The sequence below is a fragment of the Notamacropus eugenii genome, chromosome 2, assembly GCF_028372415.1.
Source record: "Notamacropus eugenii isolate mMacEug1 chromosome 2, mMacEug1.pri_v2, whole genome shotgun sequence".
NCBI classification, from domain to species: domain Eukaryota; kingdom Metazoa; phylum Chordata; class Mammalia; order Diprotodontia; family Macropodidae; genus Notamacropus; species Notamacropus eugenii.
This window is the reverse complement of record NC_092873.1, coordinates 345,947,959-345,969,211: the sequence shown is the minus strand read 5'-3', so window position 1 is coordinate 345,969,211 and position 21,253 is coordinate 345,947,959. Positions and strand designations below refer to the sequence as shown.

Genomic DNA, 21,253 nt, shown 5'->3' with positions numbered 1-21,253 from the left:
CAGGGCAATCATAATCTAGGCAGCATTTTCAAAGCACTTTGCATTCGTATGGGGCTTTATATATGTTATCTCATTTAATCCTCACAACATCCCTGTGAGGCAGGTGCTATTTTATCCCCATTTTATAGATAAAGAAACTGAGCCTGAGAAAGTTTAAATGATTGCCTAAGGTCACATGAACAATGTACATCAGAGAAGTCCCAGCCTTCACCAAATACTTATAAACTATATGGAATGAAAAGATTTCCAAATATGGAGACTATAAAATCAAAACCACATGAGAACAGAATGAAAGACAAATCATTCGTCCTGTCTCCTACTGGAGTTGGTCCTAACATTGCTTTTGGAGAACCTACAAAAGTTCAACTAATTTCTATATAACAATGACAACAATAAATCTAAGCCACGAAGTGTTTTACATGATTGCCCATATATAACATATCAAATTGCTTACCATCTGGGGAGGAGGGCAAGAGGCAAAGAAGGGAGAGAGGAGTAGAATTTGGAACTCAAGATTTTTTCAAATGAATTCTAAAAATTGTCTTTACATGTCACTGGGAAAAATAAAATATTATCCAACAAACAATGTAGTATCACTTGCTTCATGACATCACTGCTATAAATTAAAAATTATTTTAGTGTCATTATATAAATGATTGCCTAAATAAGGAGACATGGATGGGTGTTCCCTGCACCAATGGAGAGTGTGCTCACAGCAATAAAATCATAGATTCATCAAAAAAGTATCAAATATTAAATAAATATGACAAATCAAAGGGGAGATTGGGAGTGGTTATCAGAATAGCCTATAAGAAACACATTTAGTTATCTGGTCTACAGTAGAAGTGTCATAGATAACTATGGAAATAGCTTTATGGATTCGTCTTTCACTGTAATATCTGAATTGTATTTTCCCCCTTCTGCAGGAAAGGGAGAAGTTGTTCTAAAGGATTTTGTTAAGGCATTGTGTGTGAGTGAAGAATACCCTGATATCCTAGGTAAGTATTTATCTAGGTGAGTATCCAAAATGGGATAAATGAAACTTTCCATTCCTGCTTTTGGTGCTCACATTTTTTTACTTTTCATATGATTTCATCTTATTATGGGGGTGCTACTCAAACCCCATGTTTAATTCAACAGCAAACATTTAACATCCACTATGTGATTCTTTTCACTTTCAGCCCTTTTAAAATGGGGAAATTGTCTTAAATGTATAACTGGGAATTTCTATTGCTTTTTTGTTCCGTTGCTGATGTTTTATCCATTCATCCAAATAATCAAATTTCATGAAGCCCTAGAACAATTTAAAAGATATTTTTCTAGGGGTTGCCCAGCATACACAATCTTATAAGATTTTATTCTAATCTTCAGGGAACTTAAAATCTAGCAGGGGAGGCAGGACACACCTAAAAGAAAGTTGCCATCAGCTGATGTGATCAGTAAGTGCTATGAGTTTAGAAAACAGAATTTGGGGCTCGAGTGATTTGGGAAGGTTTCATGGAAGAAAGAAGAGCTTAACTAGGGCTTTGGAAAGTAGAATCAGTCAGTTAATGAACGTTTATTGAGTATCTACTAGACAGGAGATACTAATCACTGTGCTAAGCACTGGAGATACAAAGAATGCCAAAAGACAGTCCTTGCTCTCAAGGATCTCACAATCTAGTGGGGAGACAATATACAAACTATTATGTGCAAACAAACTATATACAGGATAAATTGAAATAATTAACCAAGATGAAACATTGCAGTTAAGGGAAATCAGGAGAAGTTTAATGTAGATGGTAGGATTTTATCTATAACTTGAAGAAAGCTAAGGAAGTCCAGAGGCAGAAATGAGCAAGGAGAGCAGTCAGTGACATTACAGTGAGATCCCTTATGGATCCCCAACTTTGAGGAATGTTTAAGATTAACTCAGTGACTCAAATTGGGCACTACACAATTTGGAAATAATTCCTCTAAGAAAGTTAAAATATTTCCCTAACATCTACCCACCACCACTACTACCATCACCATAGTGTTAAACATAGTATTGAATAATTCTCTGATTTCATTTATATGAGTATTCCCTTCAATATCGTGGACCATAACTCATCCGTCCAGCTCATCTCATGCATTCCCATTCCCTCCCATAAGTTTGCTAGAGTGAACCACAATCTAACTTTCAGATCATGTCCAGATTACTGTGTATGCTAAATTAGCTGGGACTAAATACAACTTTGCTATTATGAGTAGGTCAGAAATTCTTGGAATTTCTTTATCCTTTGGGCTTGGTACTAGTTCTACCATTTGAGTAATGCCTCATTTAGATTTATAAAACTTTTTTAAGGAATGTCAGGATACTCTTAAGGAAAGGTTAACTAAGGCTATCTAAAGGGGCCAAAGTAGGAAAAGATATCAACTTTGGTTGAATTTAAGAATGAAGTAAGAAAATGCAACATTAATGGGTGGAGAGGTGAGGGTTTCCTTAACAAGTGGTACAGAAATATTCAAAATCTTAATTTGCTGAGGCTAGGAAATAGGAATTGAAGGGCTTAGCTGCTTCTGGAAGAACTGAGGGAAGTAGTGATTATGAAAAATATGATGGGCAACTTTGAGGGGGGATTTACAGTGATGGGTTTCTAGAGCCTTTAGTTTCAGGAAAACTTGAGGTTCTTTGCCTTATGCATCAACCATTTTCTTTATGTTCAGGCTTTTTTTTCTTGTGATACTACATTCAGTAGGAATAACATGAAAATAAAAGTGCAGAAAACATAATATCTCTGTACTTCACCTCCTTTCAACAAGCAAGAAATCTGGTATGGACAAATTATGTTCACTTCTTTGGTCTTCTGTCTCTCCTTTTTTGCTCTGGAACATCTCAAAGAAAGTCTAAGCAATGTCTATGACTGCTTTCTAGTATCATTAGTATTTCTGAACATCTGCTATGGGTACAATGATTCACCGGACACAATAGGAAGGATATGGAGAAATTCACTACACGGTTCTTGACCTGACTGAACTTCGATCCTTTTTTCTCATTTTGCAGATGAAAAGATTTCTTTTAAGGAGAAACTTGCTGAATTGCATAGAACCATACCAAAAACTACAGGTAAGCATAGTTTCAACACTCGGTGACTTTTGTTCAAGTAGAACTAGAGTCTGAAAATTACATGAATCTAAGAGTTAGAAAAAGACTTCAGAGGCTATTTTGACCAATCTGTACTTGAACCGGAATACATTCTGTAACCACTTCAGTGAATGGTCATACATCCTGTATTTGAAGACCTCCATTATGAGAGGAACCCATTACCTCCCACCTACTAGGGCGGTACATTTCATTTTGGGTCAGATCTAAATTGGACTTACATACATATATATGTATATGTGTATACATATATATGTATATGTACACACACACACATATATGTTGTCTTTGTTGTCTCCCTTCAGTCATGTGCAACTCTTCCTAACCCCATTTGAAGTTTTCTTGGCAAAGATACTGAAGTGGTTTGCCATTTCCTTCTCCTCTCCAGTTCATTTTATAGATGAGCAAACTGAGGCAAGAAGGATTAAATGACTTGCCCTGGGTCACTCAAACTAGTAAGCGTCTGAGGCCAGATTTTAACTCCCAAAGATAGGTCTTCCTGGAGGCCCAGCACTCTATCCACTGTGCCACCTAGTTGCCTATATTTACACAGAAATACATGTGTCTATGTAGATGTATTCATACATACACACATTAATAGATTGAACCATATATTATATATATTCAGATAGGTTTGAATCAAATATAATTCTTATATGTATAGATAGATACATGAGTACATATGTATATGTATATAGGGTCATATAGAGAGAATCAGATCTGTGTGTATATGTATTTTCTGGAGTTTATTGTGGTATGTGATATAAGATGTTCATCTAAACAAAGGGTTTTTGACCTTGGGTCCACAGACACCTAGAGGATCCGTGGATAGATTTCAGAGGGTCCATGAACTTGGGTGGGAAAAAAAAATTACATGTTTAGTCTTATTAACTTCTAATTGAAACATAGCATTTCTTTCACTTAAGAATTTAAAACATTAATAACATTATTATTTTTTAAATGTAATTCATTTATTTTCAGTTTTCCACATTCACTTCCACAAGATTTTGAATTCCAAATTTTCTCCCCATCTCTCCCTTCCTCCCATCCTAGGACAGCATGCACACCAACTACCCCTTTCCCCAATCAGCCATCCCCTCTATCAACCCCCGCTTCTCCTATCCCCTTCCCCTCTATTTTCCTGTAGGGCAAGATAGATTTCTATACCCCATTGCCTGTACAACTTATTTCCCAGTTGCATGCAAAAACAATTTTCAACATTCGTTTTTAAAGCTTTGAGTTCCACATTCTCTCCCTCCCTCTCCACTCACCCTCACTGAGAAAGCAAGCAGTATGATATAGGTCATACATGCATAGTCATGCAAAATACTTCCATAGCAGTCATGTTGCAAAAGACTAATCATATTTCCCTCTATCCTATCCTGCCCTCCATTTATTCCATTCTCTCCCTTGACATGTTCCTCCACAATAGTGTTTGCTTCTGATGACCCCTTCCCCCAATCTGCAGTCCCTTCTATTATCCTCCCTCTCCTATTTCCTTCCCCACTGCCTTCCTGCAGGGTAAGATAGATTTTCATACCCAGCTGAATGTGTGTTATTCTCTCCTTAAGCTAAATCCGATGAAAGTAAGGCTTACTTATTCCCTCTCACCTCCCCCTCCTTCCCCTCCATTGTAAAAGCTCTATCTTGCCTCTTTTATGTGAGATGATTTACTACATTCTACCTCTCCCTCTCTTTTTATCCCAGTACATTCTCTAAACATTTAATTTTACTTTTAGGTATCTTCCCTTCATATTCAGCTTACCCATACATATACACACATATATATACATATATACATATATGTTTATACATATAGGTATATAATATATACATACATACACATACATACATATATGCATATACATAGATGTGTATGTATATTCCCTCCAACTACTCTAATAGTGAGAAAGATGTCATGAGTTACAAATATCATCTTTCCATGTAGGAATGTAAGCAGTTCAACTTTAATGAGTCCCTTATGGCTTTTCTTTTCTGTTTATGTTTTCATGTTTCTCTTGATTCTTGTATTTGAAAGTCAAATTTTCTATTCAGGTCTGGTCTTTTCAACAAGAATGCTTAGAAGTCCTCTATTTCATAGAAATTCCATTTTTTTCCCTGAAGTGTATTATATTCAGTTTTGCTGGGTAGGTGATTCTTGATTTTAATCCTAGCTCCTTTGACCTCTGGAATATCATATTCCAAGCCCTCCAAGCCCTTAGTGCAGAAGCTGCTAAATCCTGTGTTATCTTGATTATGTTTCCACAATACTTGAATTTTTTCTTTCTGGCTGCTTGTAATATTTTCTCCTTGACCTGGAAACTCTGGAATTTGGCTACAATATTCTTAGGAGTTTTCCTTTTGGGATCTCTTTCAGGAAGTGATTGGTGGATTCTTTCCATTTCTATTTTATCCTCTGATTCTAGAATATCAGAGCAGTTTTCCTTGATAATTTCTTGAAAGATGATATGTAGGCTCTTTATTTGATCATGGTTTTCAGGTAGACCAATATTTTTTAAATTATCTTTCCTGGATCTATTTTCCTGGGCAGTTGTTTTTCCAATGAAATATTTCACATTGTCTTCTATTTTTTCATTCTTTTGGTTTTGTTTTATAATTTCTTGATTTCTCATAAAGTCATTAGCTTCCATTTGCTCCATTTTAATTTTGAAGGAATTATTTTCTTCAGTGAGCTTTTGGACCTCTTTTTCCATCTGGCCAATTCTGCTTTTTAAGACATTCTTCTACTCACTGGCTTTTTGGACCTCTTTTGCTATTTGAGCTTGTCTATTTTTAAAGGTATTATTTTCTTAACCATTTTTTTGGGTCTCCATTAGCAAACTGTTGACTCATTTTTCATGATTTTCTTGCATCTCTCTCATTTCTCTTCCCAATTTTTCTTTTACTTCTCTTATTTGATTTTCAGTGTCCATTTTGAGCTCTTTCATGGCCTGAGACCATTTTATAGTTTTCTTGGAGGCTATAGATATAGGAGCCTTGACCTTGCTGTCTTCTTCCAGTTATATGCTTTGATCTTCCTTGTTGTAAGAAAATACCTTTTCACCAAGAGAGTAACCTTCTACAGTCTTAATTTTTCCTCCTTTTTGGTCATTTTCCCAGTCAATTACTTGACTTTTGAGTTTTTTGTTAAGTAGATGGTGTACTGCCCCAAGTTTCAGGGGTTTTGTGCAGCTGTTTTCAGAGGTTTTCAGGGGCATCTGTAAATTCTCAGTTTCTCCAAAGTGGTATGATCAAAGGAGAAGTGTTTACTCCTCTCCTGTCCTGCACTCTGGTCTGTGAATAACCACAAGATCTCTTTTCTGCCCTGGAACTGTGAGTAGGATTCTCTCTCCAAAGCCCCCACCAGCTCTGCCACACCAGTGTTCCTCCTCATCCAATGATGACCACCTAGGACTGTGACCCAGATCAGACACTCAATGCCCCCACCGTCTGTAGGCCAAGAGCTTCAGAAGCAATCACTGCTGCAGCAATAGCTGCCACTGCCCTGGGACTAGGACTAGGGCTGAGGCCAGACCATGTTCCTCTCTTACCTAGGTGAGAGAGATTTCCCACTGACCTTTGAAGCTGTCTTTGGTGTTTGTGGGTTGAGAATTCTGGAAATCATGATGCAATGATTCAGCTCCCTGAGGCCTGCCCCAGTGTAGTCTGTGCCAGGGCAGCCCACACTGAGCTGTACTCTGCTTGAAGCCCAGTGCAATAGACCCTTCCTGTAAGTCTTCCAGATTGTCTTGGGCTGGAAATCTGTGTCACTGTCATTTTGTGGCTTCTGATGCTCTAGAATTTGTTTAGAGTCATTTTTTACAGGTATTTTGAGGGGTTTGGGGGAGAACTCAGGCAGGTCCCTGCTTCTACTCCTCCATCTTGAGCATGAACACAACATTATTATTTTGAGAAGGGATCTATAGGCTTCACCTGACTGCCAGAGGGACTCTGTATGGCCAAGGTGATATTCACAGCAGCAATGACGACTATGAATAGACTGGCATAGTTTTCACTTGCAAAGTATAACTCTCCATACAGAAGGCAGAAGAAAAACATTTATTCAAGACACCAGAAAGCCAAATTGCAAAACCAGAATTGCAAATCCATCATGGTAGCCAAGAAGTCAATACACAGTACAGGAGCCAAAGCCATTCCCAAACCTCCCCCACCTCCACCCACTGCTGAGGCCTTCCCACAAACAAACACTCATGAGCCTAGCTATCTCCTTGCCTATGTCTTCTCTCCCTCCACCCTAACTGTTCTCAATCACTTTTTGTCAGTTCTGCTCCACCCTTCCTGTTCCACCCATTCAGCAAGCTCCTCCCACCACATGTAACTTGGGCTTCCTTGTGATTTAAGCAGGTCACATGGGTCTATTAATGAATGGGAAAGATATTCCCATTTAAATTACCATTACCGGCTCATAGCACAAAAAAAAAAAAATGTTAAAAAAAAAAAAAAACCAACTAGTCCAAAGGTAATTTCTGCCAAACTATTTTCCAGTTTTACTAGCAATTCTCATCAAATTTGGAGTAACTCCTATGCAATTTGCTTGTGGGTTTATTGAACCACTGATTTATTGAGTCCAGTTGTCTCTGACTATTCCTTATCTACTCTGTTCTACATAACAACTTTCCTATGTTTTTAACCAGGACCAAATAGTTTTGATTTTTACTTTATTGAGTAGTAAAGTTTAAAATTGCTGTGATCCCTTTGTATCTATCTTATTCCATTATTTCTCTTGAGATTCCAGGTCTTTTGTCTTTCAAATGTATTTTGTTATTATTTTGCTGAACCCTACCAAGCATCTCCTTAGTAGTTTGATTAGCATAGTAGTAAATCTGTCAACCAATTTTATTACTATTATCATTTTTAAAAATATTGATACAACTTATCTATGACTAAATTAAGTTGTTGTTCCTTATTTCTTACAGAACATTTTATAATTGATCTATATAAGCCTTGGGTATACTTAGTGATGACTCTTACATATTTTATGTATTTTATACTTATTTTGAATAAAATTTTCCATTTTGCTATTTCTTTCTGGATTTTGTTCATTTCTTAAGGAAAAGCATTGATTTTGTGAGCATATTTTATATCCTGCTTTATTGAAGCTGCTAATTGTTTCAATTAAGTTTTATTTGCTAGCTTTCTAAGGATTTTGCTAAACTATCTTGTCATCAGCAAATAGGGGTCATTTTGTCTCCCCCTTTTAATTTCTTTCCCTGTACTTATTGCCATCACTAGCATTTTTAGAACCATATCAAGTAATAGGGGGAAAGGAGCATTCTTGTTTTACCTCTATATTTGTTTGGAAAACTTCTAATGTTTTCCCATGGCATACCATGCTACTTTTGGGTTCTAAATATAAACTTTTAAATCATTTTAAAAAATTATCCTTTTCTGCATGTACGTCTTTTAAAATCCAGGGCTACTCAACCAAGAGACAGTGGTCTACAGGCATGTAATGAATGAAACCTACATTTTCAGATGCAGTTAAGGTGTTTATTTTGCTTGACTTTGTTATAAAGAAAGGTTTTACTGGAATTGATGGGCATTCTAGAATCAATAAGAAATTATAGTTCTGTAAGAAAAAAAAGAATAAAGGCAAGTACACCAGTAATACATTTTTTAATAGAAGATTTAAAAAAAGACACAGGGCAAGACCACTTATGTACTTATCCTATAGCAGAGGCACTGACTATTCCATAGCTCTTCACAGTCCTATCAGTAAAAAAAGTCCTATATAGAGCCTGCTTCAGCTTCATCATCTGTTTGCCTTTCTTCATGTATTTATAGAATTACATAAAGTAACCAGAGCTGACAACAAGTTCAGAAAAGAGGAGATATCTTTTGGTAAACTAAAGTCAACCCTGAACACTATTTGCATTTATACCAACCAAAAAAATCACTCAAGGCAACACTGAATAGAACTTCCCTTGATGGTGAAAATTTGAACCATAGCAGCTTATGTTGACTTTAATGAGAGTCCTTGTTTTACTGTACATTTGTACTATTGCATATATCTGCATTTCAGAGATTTTAAGTAGGTAGAGGTAGAGCTTTCATTAGAAATTTTTTCATCTGGGGCAAAAGCCGTTGATGGATGGGGCAGACAGCACACTACACTGGTGAATAGTTCAGTCAGACCTCTAGTGAAATCATTCCTGAAGAGGAGCAGTGGACCACAGCAGAGGCGGGAGAGAAGTTGAGACTAGGAGAAGGGTGCTATTTTGAGCATGAGTGGTGTTTGTATGTGTCAGATGGCCCTGTGAGTCAATGGTAGACTTTGAGGCAAGGTAAAAAGATAGAGTGTTATTTGATTGGCTAGGAAATAAGTGGCCTTGCGCTCTAAGGGGAACCTGCATTCCCCTCTGGGCATATGAGCATTATTTTATTTTATAAATGATGCATACTTTATTTCGATAACTGAAATTTATATATCGTTGGGTGCCTCTCCTTCTCTTCCCCCAGAAATAGAATATATTTACAAGAGTCAACTGCCATTTACTTAAGAGTCAAATCTGAGACATGTATATATATATATATATATATATATATATATGTAATGTTTCCATACAGTTAAATTAACATTTTCAAGAACAACATATTCTTGCTCCTTGTGAGGAAAAATGTAGGGCAAAGTGTTTTAAAGCAATTGTATATCTTTCTTCATTCTCATGCTAATATTCACAGTCAGCTGATTTTCTTTCACACCATTCACTTTATGAGAGTTATTGCATTTTATGTATAATCAAACTTTCTTTTACAGATGAGGCACCTCTGAGTACCAAAGAAGACCTCATTGAGAAACGGAAAGGTGAGTGAATATGCACATGAATGACAGCGCTCTAGAATGTGATTCCAAAGTAGATATACTTACTCTGGCAGTAGAAAGAATGTCGTTGAGGAGTACAGAAGAAGTACTTTGAACATTGACACCATAGTCTTTAACAGAAATGTTATTGAAAACCTTTTTGTCAATTTTAAGTCATTCAAACTCTCTATTTCAAGGCATTGTCTACAGAGATACAACTGTGAATTTTATTAGTTTTATTTTATTTTATTTTATTTTATCATCCTTTCCATAAACTATCAGGTTAAACTTTGGATTCTCATTGACAAATATGTATAAATATTAATCCTGACCATGTAACAAGAAAAATGAGAATGAATGTGCAAATGTAGGATGCTTTTTTCTCTCTCCCTCCCCCTTGCTCCTCCCCTCCCTCATTCCCCTCTCATGTATAAGAATTTTTAACACTGTGTAAGTGTTTTAAAAGTGAATCACAACCAATGCACAAAAAAAAAGAATCCTACTGAGGAGCTAGAGAGAATGATGGAAATTATGATGATATGTTTTCCTTTTAAATTAACTCAGAGTAACTAAATCTGTTAAGCTTTTAATAAAAGTGCTTTTTTAAAAGATTTATGAATGCCTAGTTATACAAAATTACCAAGTAATCCTTCTCAGTGAGTGATTGTCATTTGGAGTATATATTTTTATGTCTTATTTTGCAGATAATTTATTGTGCTTTTGTAGAAAGTACTATATACTCTAGGTTGCACTGTGCCAAAAGGTGAAAAAAATCCTTGGTTTCCAAATGGCACACTTTGCACCCTCTTCTTTACTACCTAGACTTGATTGTTTTTAATATTTATGCTCTATATATACATAGATATATGTTGTCTCCCTTACAGTACCAGCTATTGTGCTAAGCATTTGGAGCTCAATTTCTAAAGGGGGAGATACCATGAATGTAGCTATGTATATACAACATATGTATAGGATAAATAGGAGATACTTTCAGAGGGAAGACATTAGCAATTGGTGGGTGGAGGGGGTGGAAGGCAGAACTAGGAAAGGCCTCGTGGAGAAGGTAGAATTTGAGGCAAGTCATGAAGGAACCTAGAAGGTGGGCATGAGGAGGGAGAGCATTCTAGGCATGGGAGATAAACAGTGAAAAGGTTTGAATTTGTGACTTGGAGGTCCTTGTTCAAGGAACAGCAAGAAGGCCAGTCTTGCTGGATTTTAGAGTATGTAAAGAAGAGTAAAGCCAAAGATAAAAGGAAAGGTATAAAACGGTCAGTCTGTGAATGTCTTTAAAAGTCAAACAGAGGGTTCTATATTTGAATCATGAAAGTAATAGGGAGCTCCTGGAGTTGATTGTGTGACATGATTAACTCTATGCTTGGGAAGATCACTTTGGACTTGAGCAGTTAGAGACCTGAAGCAAGAAGACCAACCAGAAAGCTGTTGCAGTAGTCCATGCCTGAGGTCATGGGGCTTGTACCAGAGTGGTGGCTGGGCGAGTGGAAAAGAGAAGGATGTATATGGTAGGTGTTGTGCAGGTAGAAACAGCAAGGCTTATAGCAACAGCTGGGATATATGATTGTTGTTGCTGTTGTGTTTGTCCTTCATTCTCAAAGAGGACCATGACATCAAGATGATGACATGTCTTGCAGCTGACTTTGATCTGAGTGAGGGAGGGCTGTGCAAGGTCACCAACCTGACTTTCTTCTCCTGAGCCATCTGGGTCCAGTGGCCAGATATTCATCAGGATGGCTGGAGACAGCCCAGGAGGCAGTGGGATATATGATGTGTGTGTTTGTCCTTCATTGCAAAGAAGACCATGTCATCAGAGAAATGATGACAAGACTTGCACTTGACTTTGTTTTTTGAGTGAAGGAGGGCTGTGCAGGTCACCAGCCTCACTTCTCCTCCAGAGCCATCTGAATCCAGTGACCAGATATTCATCAGGATGACTGGAGGTGACCCAGGATGAGGCAGTTGGGGTTAAGTGATTTGCCCAAGGTCACACAGCTAGTGAGTGTCAAGTGTCTGAGGTGAGATTTGAACTCAGGTCCTCCTGAGTCCTGCAGTGGTGCTCTATCCACTGCACCACCTAGCTGCCCCAATCAGTTAATCAGTGCTGTAGATCAGTAAATATTTATTAAGTGCCAGGCACTGTGCTAAGCACTGGAGATACAAAAAGAGGTAAAAGACAATCCTTCTTCTCAAGGAGTTCACAACCTAATAGAAGAGAACAAGACAACAAGGAAACAAATATATACAAACAAATTATTTTGCGGGGAGAGGGGAATAATTAAGGGAAAGGAGGCATTAGAATTAGGAGGTATTGGGAAAGGCTTCCTGTAGAAGGATAGGATTTTAGAAAAAATTTGAAGGATGCCTGGGAAACCCAAAGGCAGAGAGAAAGCATTCCGTGAATGGGGAACAGCCAGTGAAAATGCCCAGAGCTGAAATCTGGAGTGCCTTATTTGAGAAATAGAATGGAGGCCAGTGTCACTGGATGTTTCCCTCTGATGCCTTCCTGTAACCCACAGAGACAGACCAAAGGAGACTCTACCAGGGTTCCTCATCCTTCCAGGAACACTAAAGGCAAGACTCATCTCCCTTGGATCAATGCCTGATTTGATAACTGGGGTTGCAGGGCAGGGGGGGTGGAGGGGGCAGGAAGGGAAGTGAGAAATAACACCCATAGATTAAGGAGGACTCTTAGGTCCTGCAGGGATACTGCACCTGGCATAACACTAGCTTTCTTTTCTAGATGCAAAAAAAAAAATCAATTTCCTGTAGTAACTGCCGAGCAAAAGTGGGAGAAGTAGTTGTTCAGCTGTATCACCAGCTCTTGATGGTTTATGTAACCTTAGCCTTACTATTTCTGTAGTTGTTCAAGGATATGGACACACATGAAGTCTTTGTAAGGTTGATTACAACTTAACACATCTTTATCCCTGTATTCCTAGGCTTTTTTTTTTTTTGAGCTGACAGATGTGAAGTATGATGGTCCTCAGCCTTTGACAATGAAGTATCTCCCAGTTCTATGATTCAGGGTTTCTTTTTCTGTCAAATAGGTTTTTAATTGATTTTGTTTTGGGTCACCATAATTTCTCCCAGCATCTCTCTTCCCTCCTCCTCTCAGAGAGCCATCCCATATAATAAATGATATTTTTAGAGATAGGGAAAAAAAGAAAAGAATCAGAGAGGGGGAAAATCAGCATAAATGACCGATATATGAAAAAAGTCTGAATTTTAAAGCCTAGGTTCTATGTGAGATGGCCCTAGTGTCTGTGATAGCATTAAAACAATTTTAGTCAATTCTAGTTATTACTCATTTTAGTCAATTCCATGAAGAAAATCCATCAAACTGTTTCTTTGGCATCACTGAGACCAAAAAAAAAATCAATCTCACAAGCATTTATGAGGTGCTAGGTGCTGGGGATACAAAAACAAAAACCAATTGGCCCCTGCCTTCAAGAGGCTTATTTTCTGCTGGAGGATGTGATATGTACACAGATGAGTAAAAACAAAATATACATGAAACAGAGACAAAGTCATTTCATGGGGTTGATTCATTGTTTTTTAAAGATTTTATAGTAGTTTTGTTATTCATTGAGATAGTGTTAATTCATGGGATAATGAATTTAGATCTAGAAAGAAATATCTAATCCAACCCTCTTATTTTATAGATAAGGAAATTGAGGCTTCCAGCCATTAAGTGACTGGCAAAGGTCACCAAGGCAGTATGAGGTAGAGTCAGGATTTGAGACCAGGTCCTCTAACTTTTTATTCATTGCCTTTTCCATTGTTCCACATTTACACAAGTCTATAGGATAATCAAAATTAAAAGTATGGGGTTTTTTTGGAGGAAGTTAAAAATACTTTCTTGCTAAAATGGTCTCTGAAATGATTGAAGTTCAGCTGAGACACTTTACATAATCTAGGAAAGGATTTGGTGTCTTTATTAAAACAAAGCATATTTTGAAAATGCAGCATTCACTGCCTTTTGGATTCTTTGATTATATATAGCCACAAAGAAGGCCCTTGATGAAATGAACTTGCAAAAGGATAAGAAGATCCATACTGATGACTTGAAAATTTTGTTCGAAGATCTCAATCTTGATGTAGAACCTGATGTTGCTGAGGATATATTGCAAAGAGTGTCTATTGATGGTAAGTATTTCATGGTACGTTGATTTTCCTAATTAAAAGATAGTACTGTGATTCCTTTTATATCTTATCTAAAGGTGATTAGAATATCAGATTCCCACTGTCTCCACTGCAAGGGGGTTGTTCCTGACTAAAGCCAATTCTCCTTGCATTCTCCAGAGGGATTAAAATATTCTAGCAGGATAAAAATCTCTTGAGAGTACAAGCCTGTTTAAGTAGAAATGCTTTATACATAGGAACTTTAAAAAAAAATTATGTCACCTAAGTTATAACTTTCAATCATAGATTTCTTAGAGGGCATATAGTCTCAGGAAACTGAAAATGAAGGAAGATGCGTGACGTATCAGAGGAAAAATTTAAACCCAGAACATCTGCCTTCAGATCTGTCTTCCACTGTACTGAGATGCCTCCAAAGTAATAAGATTTATTTTTGTGTGCTTTAGAGTCAATCTAATCTTCATCATCATACTTTTACTTTATCATTATATCTCAAATAATAAGCAATATCTGCTGCTAGTTCAATCAAAAGCATTTCTTAATCACTTGTACAGTGTAAAAATATAAAATCGTCTCTGAAATGATTAAAGTTGAGCTGAGCTGTATTGTATAATCTGAGAAAGGAATAGAGAGAAAAATTGCCATCCATTTCCATGGGAGTTACACTTCCAAGAGCAACCTTCTGGATTGAAGGGGAGAATCTACTTAGACTGTCTTGAAACTCTTGGAAAATGGTCTGGTTTTGTTTTTTTTTTATAATCTATGTAACATCTGTTATTAACTTGTTTATCTAGTTTCAATCTGATTTTAATTTTACTACTTCATGAAATGAATGTATGCTATATATTATCCATAGCCATTTTTTTGAGGATCTGTCTTGGGGCTAAAGAACAAGCTATATTTAAAAAAAAAAAATAAGGTTATGAGAGTTCCTGCCTTCAAGGCACGAGCAGTCCACTTGAAGGAATGAAACATCAGAATATATAAATTTAAATAACCATTTAAAACAACATATAAGATACTTTGTTGCTCAGTCATTTTCAGTCATTTCTGACCCCATCTGGGGTTTTCTTGGCAGAGACACCAGAATGTTTTGCCATTTCTTTCTCCAGCTCATTTTACAGATGTGAAAACTGAGACAAACAGGGTTAAGGGACTTGCACAGAGTCACACACCTAGTAAGTATCTGAGTCTTCTGGACTCTAGGCCCACCGCTCTTTTCACTAGAGTGCCTCCTAACTGCCTCTGATACAAGAAGATAGGTAATTAATTGGTGAATGAAGGGTGTGGACACTACAGACTTGAGTAGTCCAAAAAAGAGAAAGATCAGTGTGGACTGGAGTAGTCTAGAAAAGCTTCATAAAAAAGGGATAGTATTTTAGCTGCCTTTTAGAAGATACGGCACAGGGTACACATTCTCATAGCTCATATTCATATAGCACTTCAAGGTTATGCAAAGTGCTTCACATATAATCAATCAAGAAATATTTATAAAGCACCTACTAGAGGCCTAGCACCATGATACGCAGTGGGAAAATTAAGAGAGAAAAAGTCATCTCTGCCATCCAATAACTTACATTCTAATGGAGGGCAACACACACACACACACACACACACACACACACACCTGCATATATATGTTGTTGTGTTTGCCTTTTGTTCTCAAAAAGGACTGTGATATACAGAAGAGATACAGAAGAGATCAAGGATTTTTAACCTGTTTTTGTAATGAAACCCTTTGGCAGTCTGATGAAAACTATAAACCTCTTCTCCTAATGATGCTTTTAAATGCATACAATAAAATTCATAGGATTACAAAGGAAACCAAGTATGTAAAAAATAAAAATAAAATGAAATCAACATCATACAACCAGGTATAAAACTCTTGGATTTGATGGAAGGCAGCCCTAGAAGGGAAAGCCCTATCAGCAATGAAAACCAGGAAATGCTTATTGGAAGAGGTAGTGTGCAAGCTGAGTCTTAAAGAAAGTCAGAGATTCTACAGGTTATAGATGATATGGAAGAATATTCCAGATACCATCTCATTTTATCTTCACAACAAGCCTATGTAGTAGGACCACAGACTTAGAGCCAGAAGGCACCTTAGGGATCATCTAGTACAATGGTCTCATTTTACATCTGAGCAAACTGAGGCCAGAGACTATTCAGTGACCTGATTAAGGCCACTGAAGTAGTAAATGAGATTTGCACATAGGCCTTCTGGCTCCAAATCGAGTTCCTCTTTCACTAGAAATAGTTTAAGTAAAAGATCTGACGTTAAAAAAGAAAACAAAGCACATTCAAGGCACATTTTGCCTTGAAGGACTAATAGTTGCAATCAGGCCAGATTTTGAGCCATCTTTGTGTTGCCATTAATATCTATTAATTAATCTCTTCATACTTTCCTATCTTTGTAGAAAGTGGAAATATCTCTGCCAAAGAGGCTTTGTTGGCATTAAACAGCATGCAGAGACTTTTAGATTCTAAAGGTAAGAAAAAAATTTTTTTTACATACAACTGAATATTACAGAGGAGAAGTCAAATCAGGAAAATGTAAATGTAACATCTGAACTGTTCTATAAAAAAAAATAACACACTGTTTAAAGATGGCCTGTGTCGTCTATAGACCAAAAGGTTGTTTGGGTTTTTTTTTTAATTCATCAGAGAAAGATGTGTTTAGTAATACAGCATACCCAGCTCTATACTACATTTTGAATGTCTGTATCATCCCTGAACTTGGATCCCCCTTTCAATATAAAGATGAGAAAATCAGAATATGTAAGATCTAGCCTGTATGGCAGATAGTATTAAATGATAATTACTACTATCATTATTATTTATTATTATAATAATTAATATTAATATCATCCCCATCATCCTGTCTGCTACTGGAATTATCCCAAAGAAACTTTCAATGACGCTACAGAACAAAAGCTCGTACTCCAATATATTTATTCTATTACCAAAAAAAGAAAATCAGTTATATTATCTGGTTATACAGAAATTCCCAGAACATTAAATGTAAAAGAATGATAGCTGGAGAGTGACTTGTCCCAGGACAATTTCTATCTGAGTTTCATCAAAAAAAAATGAAAAGAATCATATTATTGCCATTGCTACTATTATTACTGACAGTAGTAATAGTAATAATTATTCTTATTATTGTTATTATTGAACAAAGGGATTTGTGATGGTAAGTCAGGGCCAGATCATTGCCAGAATTACTAGGCTCATTATCCTTAACGTGTTCAATGCAGATTACGGGAGGAAGCAGTAGAAACTGTACAACATTAACTGTTGTTCAGTCATTTTAATACTGCCAGTTCTTCATGACTCCATTCAGGATTTTCTTGGCAAAGATACTGGAGTGGCTTACCATTTTCTTCTCCAGCTTATTTTACAGATGAGGAAACTGAGGCAAACCAGGTCTAAGGGTCCCACAGCTAATAAGTGTCTGAGACCAGACCTGAACTCAGGGAGATGAGTCTTCCTGACTCCAGACCTAGCACCCTATCCATTGCACCACTTAGCTGCCCTACTGCCAGATAGGTGATACTTAATAAAGGCTTGTTGGACATTTTATGTCTAAATTTTTTACATATAAATAGTCATGTTTTTAATTCCTTAAGATAAAAATACCTCAAAGGACCAAGATGCCTCAACTAATGAATTGCTTTTGCACACACTAGAGAAAATAGATGGACATTTTTATTTCAAAGTAAAATTACATTGTTTGATTAGAAATATTTGTATTTTAAGTGATTTGCCCAGGAAGGAAAAATTATAGTAAAGTTATAAAAAGTGTTTAAATTTTTATTTTAAAATTTGGTGTCAATTGACAATTGACACTCCTGGTTCTTCTGGTGTTAAAAGGGTACAAACAGTTATTCATTTAAAATAAATTTAAAAAGACAAGATAATCTATAATTAATAGCTCATTGTCAGATAAGTATGTGTCAGAGTCACAATGGAAGGAAACTTCATCAAGGAGGAGGTGGAAGATTTGAATAGAGCTCTATAGGCTAAGAACAATTTGAATAGGAAGAGGGGAAAACAGGACATCTTAAGAACAGAGTGAAACAGGGAGCCTCAGAGAGAATAGGTAGAAAAGAGACTGGAGGAGATGGCAAAGACAAACTCCTCTTTGACCTTTTCTGAAGCTATCTGTTTCCTTCATTTGTTTTTTTCCTTAATCCATGCCTATCCTCAAGACTAGAAGGATTCAGGGTGGTTTGGTCTACCACATGATCATTAAATGAAAGGTGTTCAGTATGTACAATGTTTTAACAGAATCTTTCGAGTTGTTTTTAAAGTGATTTTCAAAATATATTCTTAAAAATTCATCTTTAAGGCCTCATTTCTATAATATATAGAAAACTGAGTCAATGTACAACAATACAAGTCATTCCCCAATTGATAAATGGTCAAAGGATATGAACAGGCAATTTTCAGAGGAAGAAATTAAAGCTATCTATAATCATATGAAAAAATGCTCTAAATCACTATTGATTAAAGAGATGAAAATCAAAACAACTCTCAGGTACCACATCACACTTATTAGACTGGCAAACATGACAGAACAGGAAAATGATAAATGTTGGAAAGGATATGGGAGAGTTGGAACACTAATTCATTGTTGGTGGAGTTGTGAGCTCATCCAACCATTCTGGAGAGTGGTTTGGAACTATGCCCAAAGGGCTACAAAAATGTGCATACCCTTTGACCCAGCAATATCGCTACTAGGACTATATCCCCAAGAGATCATAAAAATCGGAAAGGGTCCCACATGTACAAAAATATTTATGGCAGCACTCTATGTAGTTGTCAAAAACTGGAAATCAAGGGGATGCCCATCAATTGGGGAATGGCTGAATAAATTATGGTATATGAATGTAATGGAGTACTATTGCGTCGTAAGAAATGATGAACAAGAAGACTTCAGGGAGGCCTGGAAGGACTTATATGACCTGATGCTGAGTGAAAGGAGCAGAACCAGGAGAACTTTGTGCACAGCAAGGACCACAGTGTGCGAGAGATTTTTCTGGTAGACTTGGAACTTGGTAATAATGCAAGAACTTAAAAAAAAAAATTCCCAATGGTTTTCTAAGGCAAAATGCCTTCTACACTCAGAAAAAGAACTATGGAATTCATTTGCGGAATGTAGCAGATCATGTTTGTGTGTGTGTGTGTATTATGTTTTGACTTGTTATGTGATTTCTTCCATTTATTTTAGTTCATCTACACAGCATGACTGTAGTGAAAACGTACTCAATAGGAAAGTATACATAGATCCTATATAGAATTTTATGCCATCTTGAGGAGGGAGAGGGGTGGGGGTGGGGTAGGTGGGAGAGTAAAAATCTAAGTTTTATGGGAGTGATTGTAGAACATCAAAATAAATAAATGAAAATTCATCTTTAAAAGTAAATTTTAAAGTAATTTTCTGAAATTGTTTTGGGTATTTAAAACAATTGCATATATTTCCCTTTTTAGAACGAGAAGAGATGGTCACTTCACTTGGCAAAATCTCTGAGAAAAACATTGATGTCGATGATATACAATCAACGCTGAAGGGCATTGGGATTAGTATCCCTGAGGAAGATCTCCAGGAAGCAGTAAAAGCTGTCCCTGTTAGTGGTGAGTGGTCCCATTCCCCTAATTCATTTATCTTAAGTGGAAAAATAGATTTTACTGAAATAATAATAATAATAATTTACGTATCACTTTGAGGTTTGCAAAGTACTTTACATATGACGGCAACACTTATCCTCATGTATTCAAAAAGGAGAGTGCCATCCCTTCATTTTATAGATGAGGAAGTTGAGGGGGCGGTGAAAGGCAGTGACTAGTCCAAAACCAAATGACTAGTAAGTGGTAAAGTCCAGGTTTCAATGGGGACCTCTTGATTCCAGATCCAACTCTTTCTACTATATTACATTTGCCTGAGACTGTTAGAATGAGAGGCTGCACTAGGAATCAACCTCTTGTTCCTAGAAACCCCAGGGCATGACAGGGTCTCCTGGGACTACTGAAAAGTGCAACATGCATTTTTCATTTGTTTCAATTGTGACCTCATTTAGGGTCTCCTTGGCAGAGATATTGGGAGTGGTTTATCATTTCCTTCTCTAGCTCACTTTACAGATGAGGAAACTGAGGCAAACAGGGTTAAGTGACTTACCCCGGGTCACATATTCAGTATGTATATAAGACCAGATTTGAACTCAGGAAGATGAAGATGAATCTTCCTGAGTCCAGGTCCAATGCTCTAACCGCTGTGCCACCCAGCTGTCCCAACATTCAACTTACCCTGTTTGATAAAGGATCTTAGATCTAAAGCAAAAAAGGTATTAAAACACATTTGACACTGGAAAGTATCAAGGACAATTTATTAAAATAGAGTTCAGAGGAATTGAATGCTTTGGCCAAGGTGAGCTCCACTCTTCTTCAAAGAGAGAGAGAGAGAGAAAGAGAAAGAGAGAGAGGGAGGGAGGGAGGGAGGGAGGGAGAGGGAAGGAGGGAAGGAGAGAGAGAGAGAGAGAGAGAGAGAGAGAGAGAGAGAGAGAGAGAGAGAGAGAGAGAAGAAAGAAAAAGAAAGAAACAAAGAAAGAAAGAAAAAGAGGAAGGGAAGAAGAAAGGAAGAAAGAGAGAGAAAGGGAAGGAGGGAGGGAAGGAGGCAGGGGGAGGGAAAGAGGGAGAGAGAGGGGGTGGGGAGAGAAGTGAAAGCATTTTTATAAAGTGGGTACAGGACAGATCCTCTTATCAGAGGACAGATTGGTCCATTCTCTTTCAGGTCACAATCTTTTGACACACCCACTACATGTCATTAACAAGCACAATTGGATTTTTAAGTGGCGCCTTACAATGACTTCATATTCTCCTTTCTGATAGGCTTTCCCTCAAGCAGCTCATCAAGCCTGTGCACAAGTTTCTCAGCTTTAATTTGATCATACTAGGTCACAACTCTGATTAACTACCAGCACTAAGAGTTTTGACTCTCAGGAAATGGAACTTTTTCCTCTGTTTCCCACAAAGGGATCCTAAGAGACTATCTAGTTCAATTCTCCTCGTTTTCCAGATGAGGAAACTGAGGCACAAGGAGGGACTAAGTAACTTGCCCAAGGTCACACATGTAGTAAGCGTGAGGATCACAT

The 21,253-nt window shown here is 37.1% G+C and overlaps 1 protein-coding gene across 6 annotated transcripts in view; it reads left to right on the top strand.

Moving 5' to 3' along the window:
- EFCAB3 (EF-hand calcium binding domain 3) overlaps positions 1-21,253 on the top strand; it is a 481,176-nt gene that overhangs the window by 257,714 nt on the left and 202,209 nt on the right. For all 6 annotated transcript variants that reach the window (XM_072645908.1, XM_072645906.1, XM_072645907.1 and 3 more), the window contains 6 exons: positions 927-998; positions 3,026-3,088; positions 9,903-9,950; positions 13,965-14,108; positions 16,520-16,591; positions 19,596-19,739. In XM_072645908.1, coding sequence (XP_072502009.1) covers positions 927-998; positions 3,026-3,088; positions 9,903-9,950; positions 13,965-14,108; positions 16,520-16,591; positions 19,596-19,739 — 543 coding nt within the window. The remainder of the gene's footprint in view (positions 1-926; positions 999-3,025; positions 3,089-9,902; positions 9,951-13,964; positions 14,109-16,519; positions 16,592-19,595; positions 19,740-21,253) is intronic.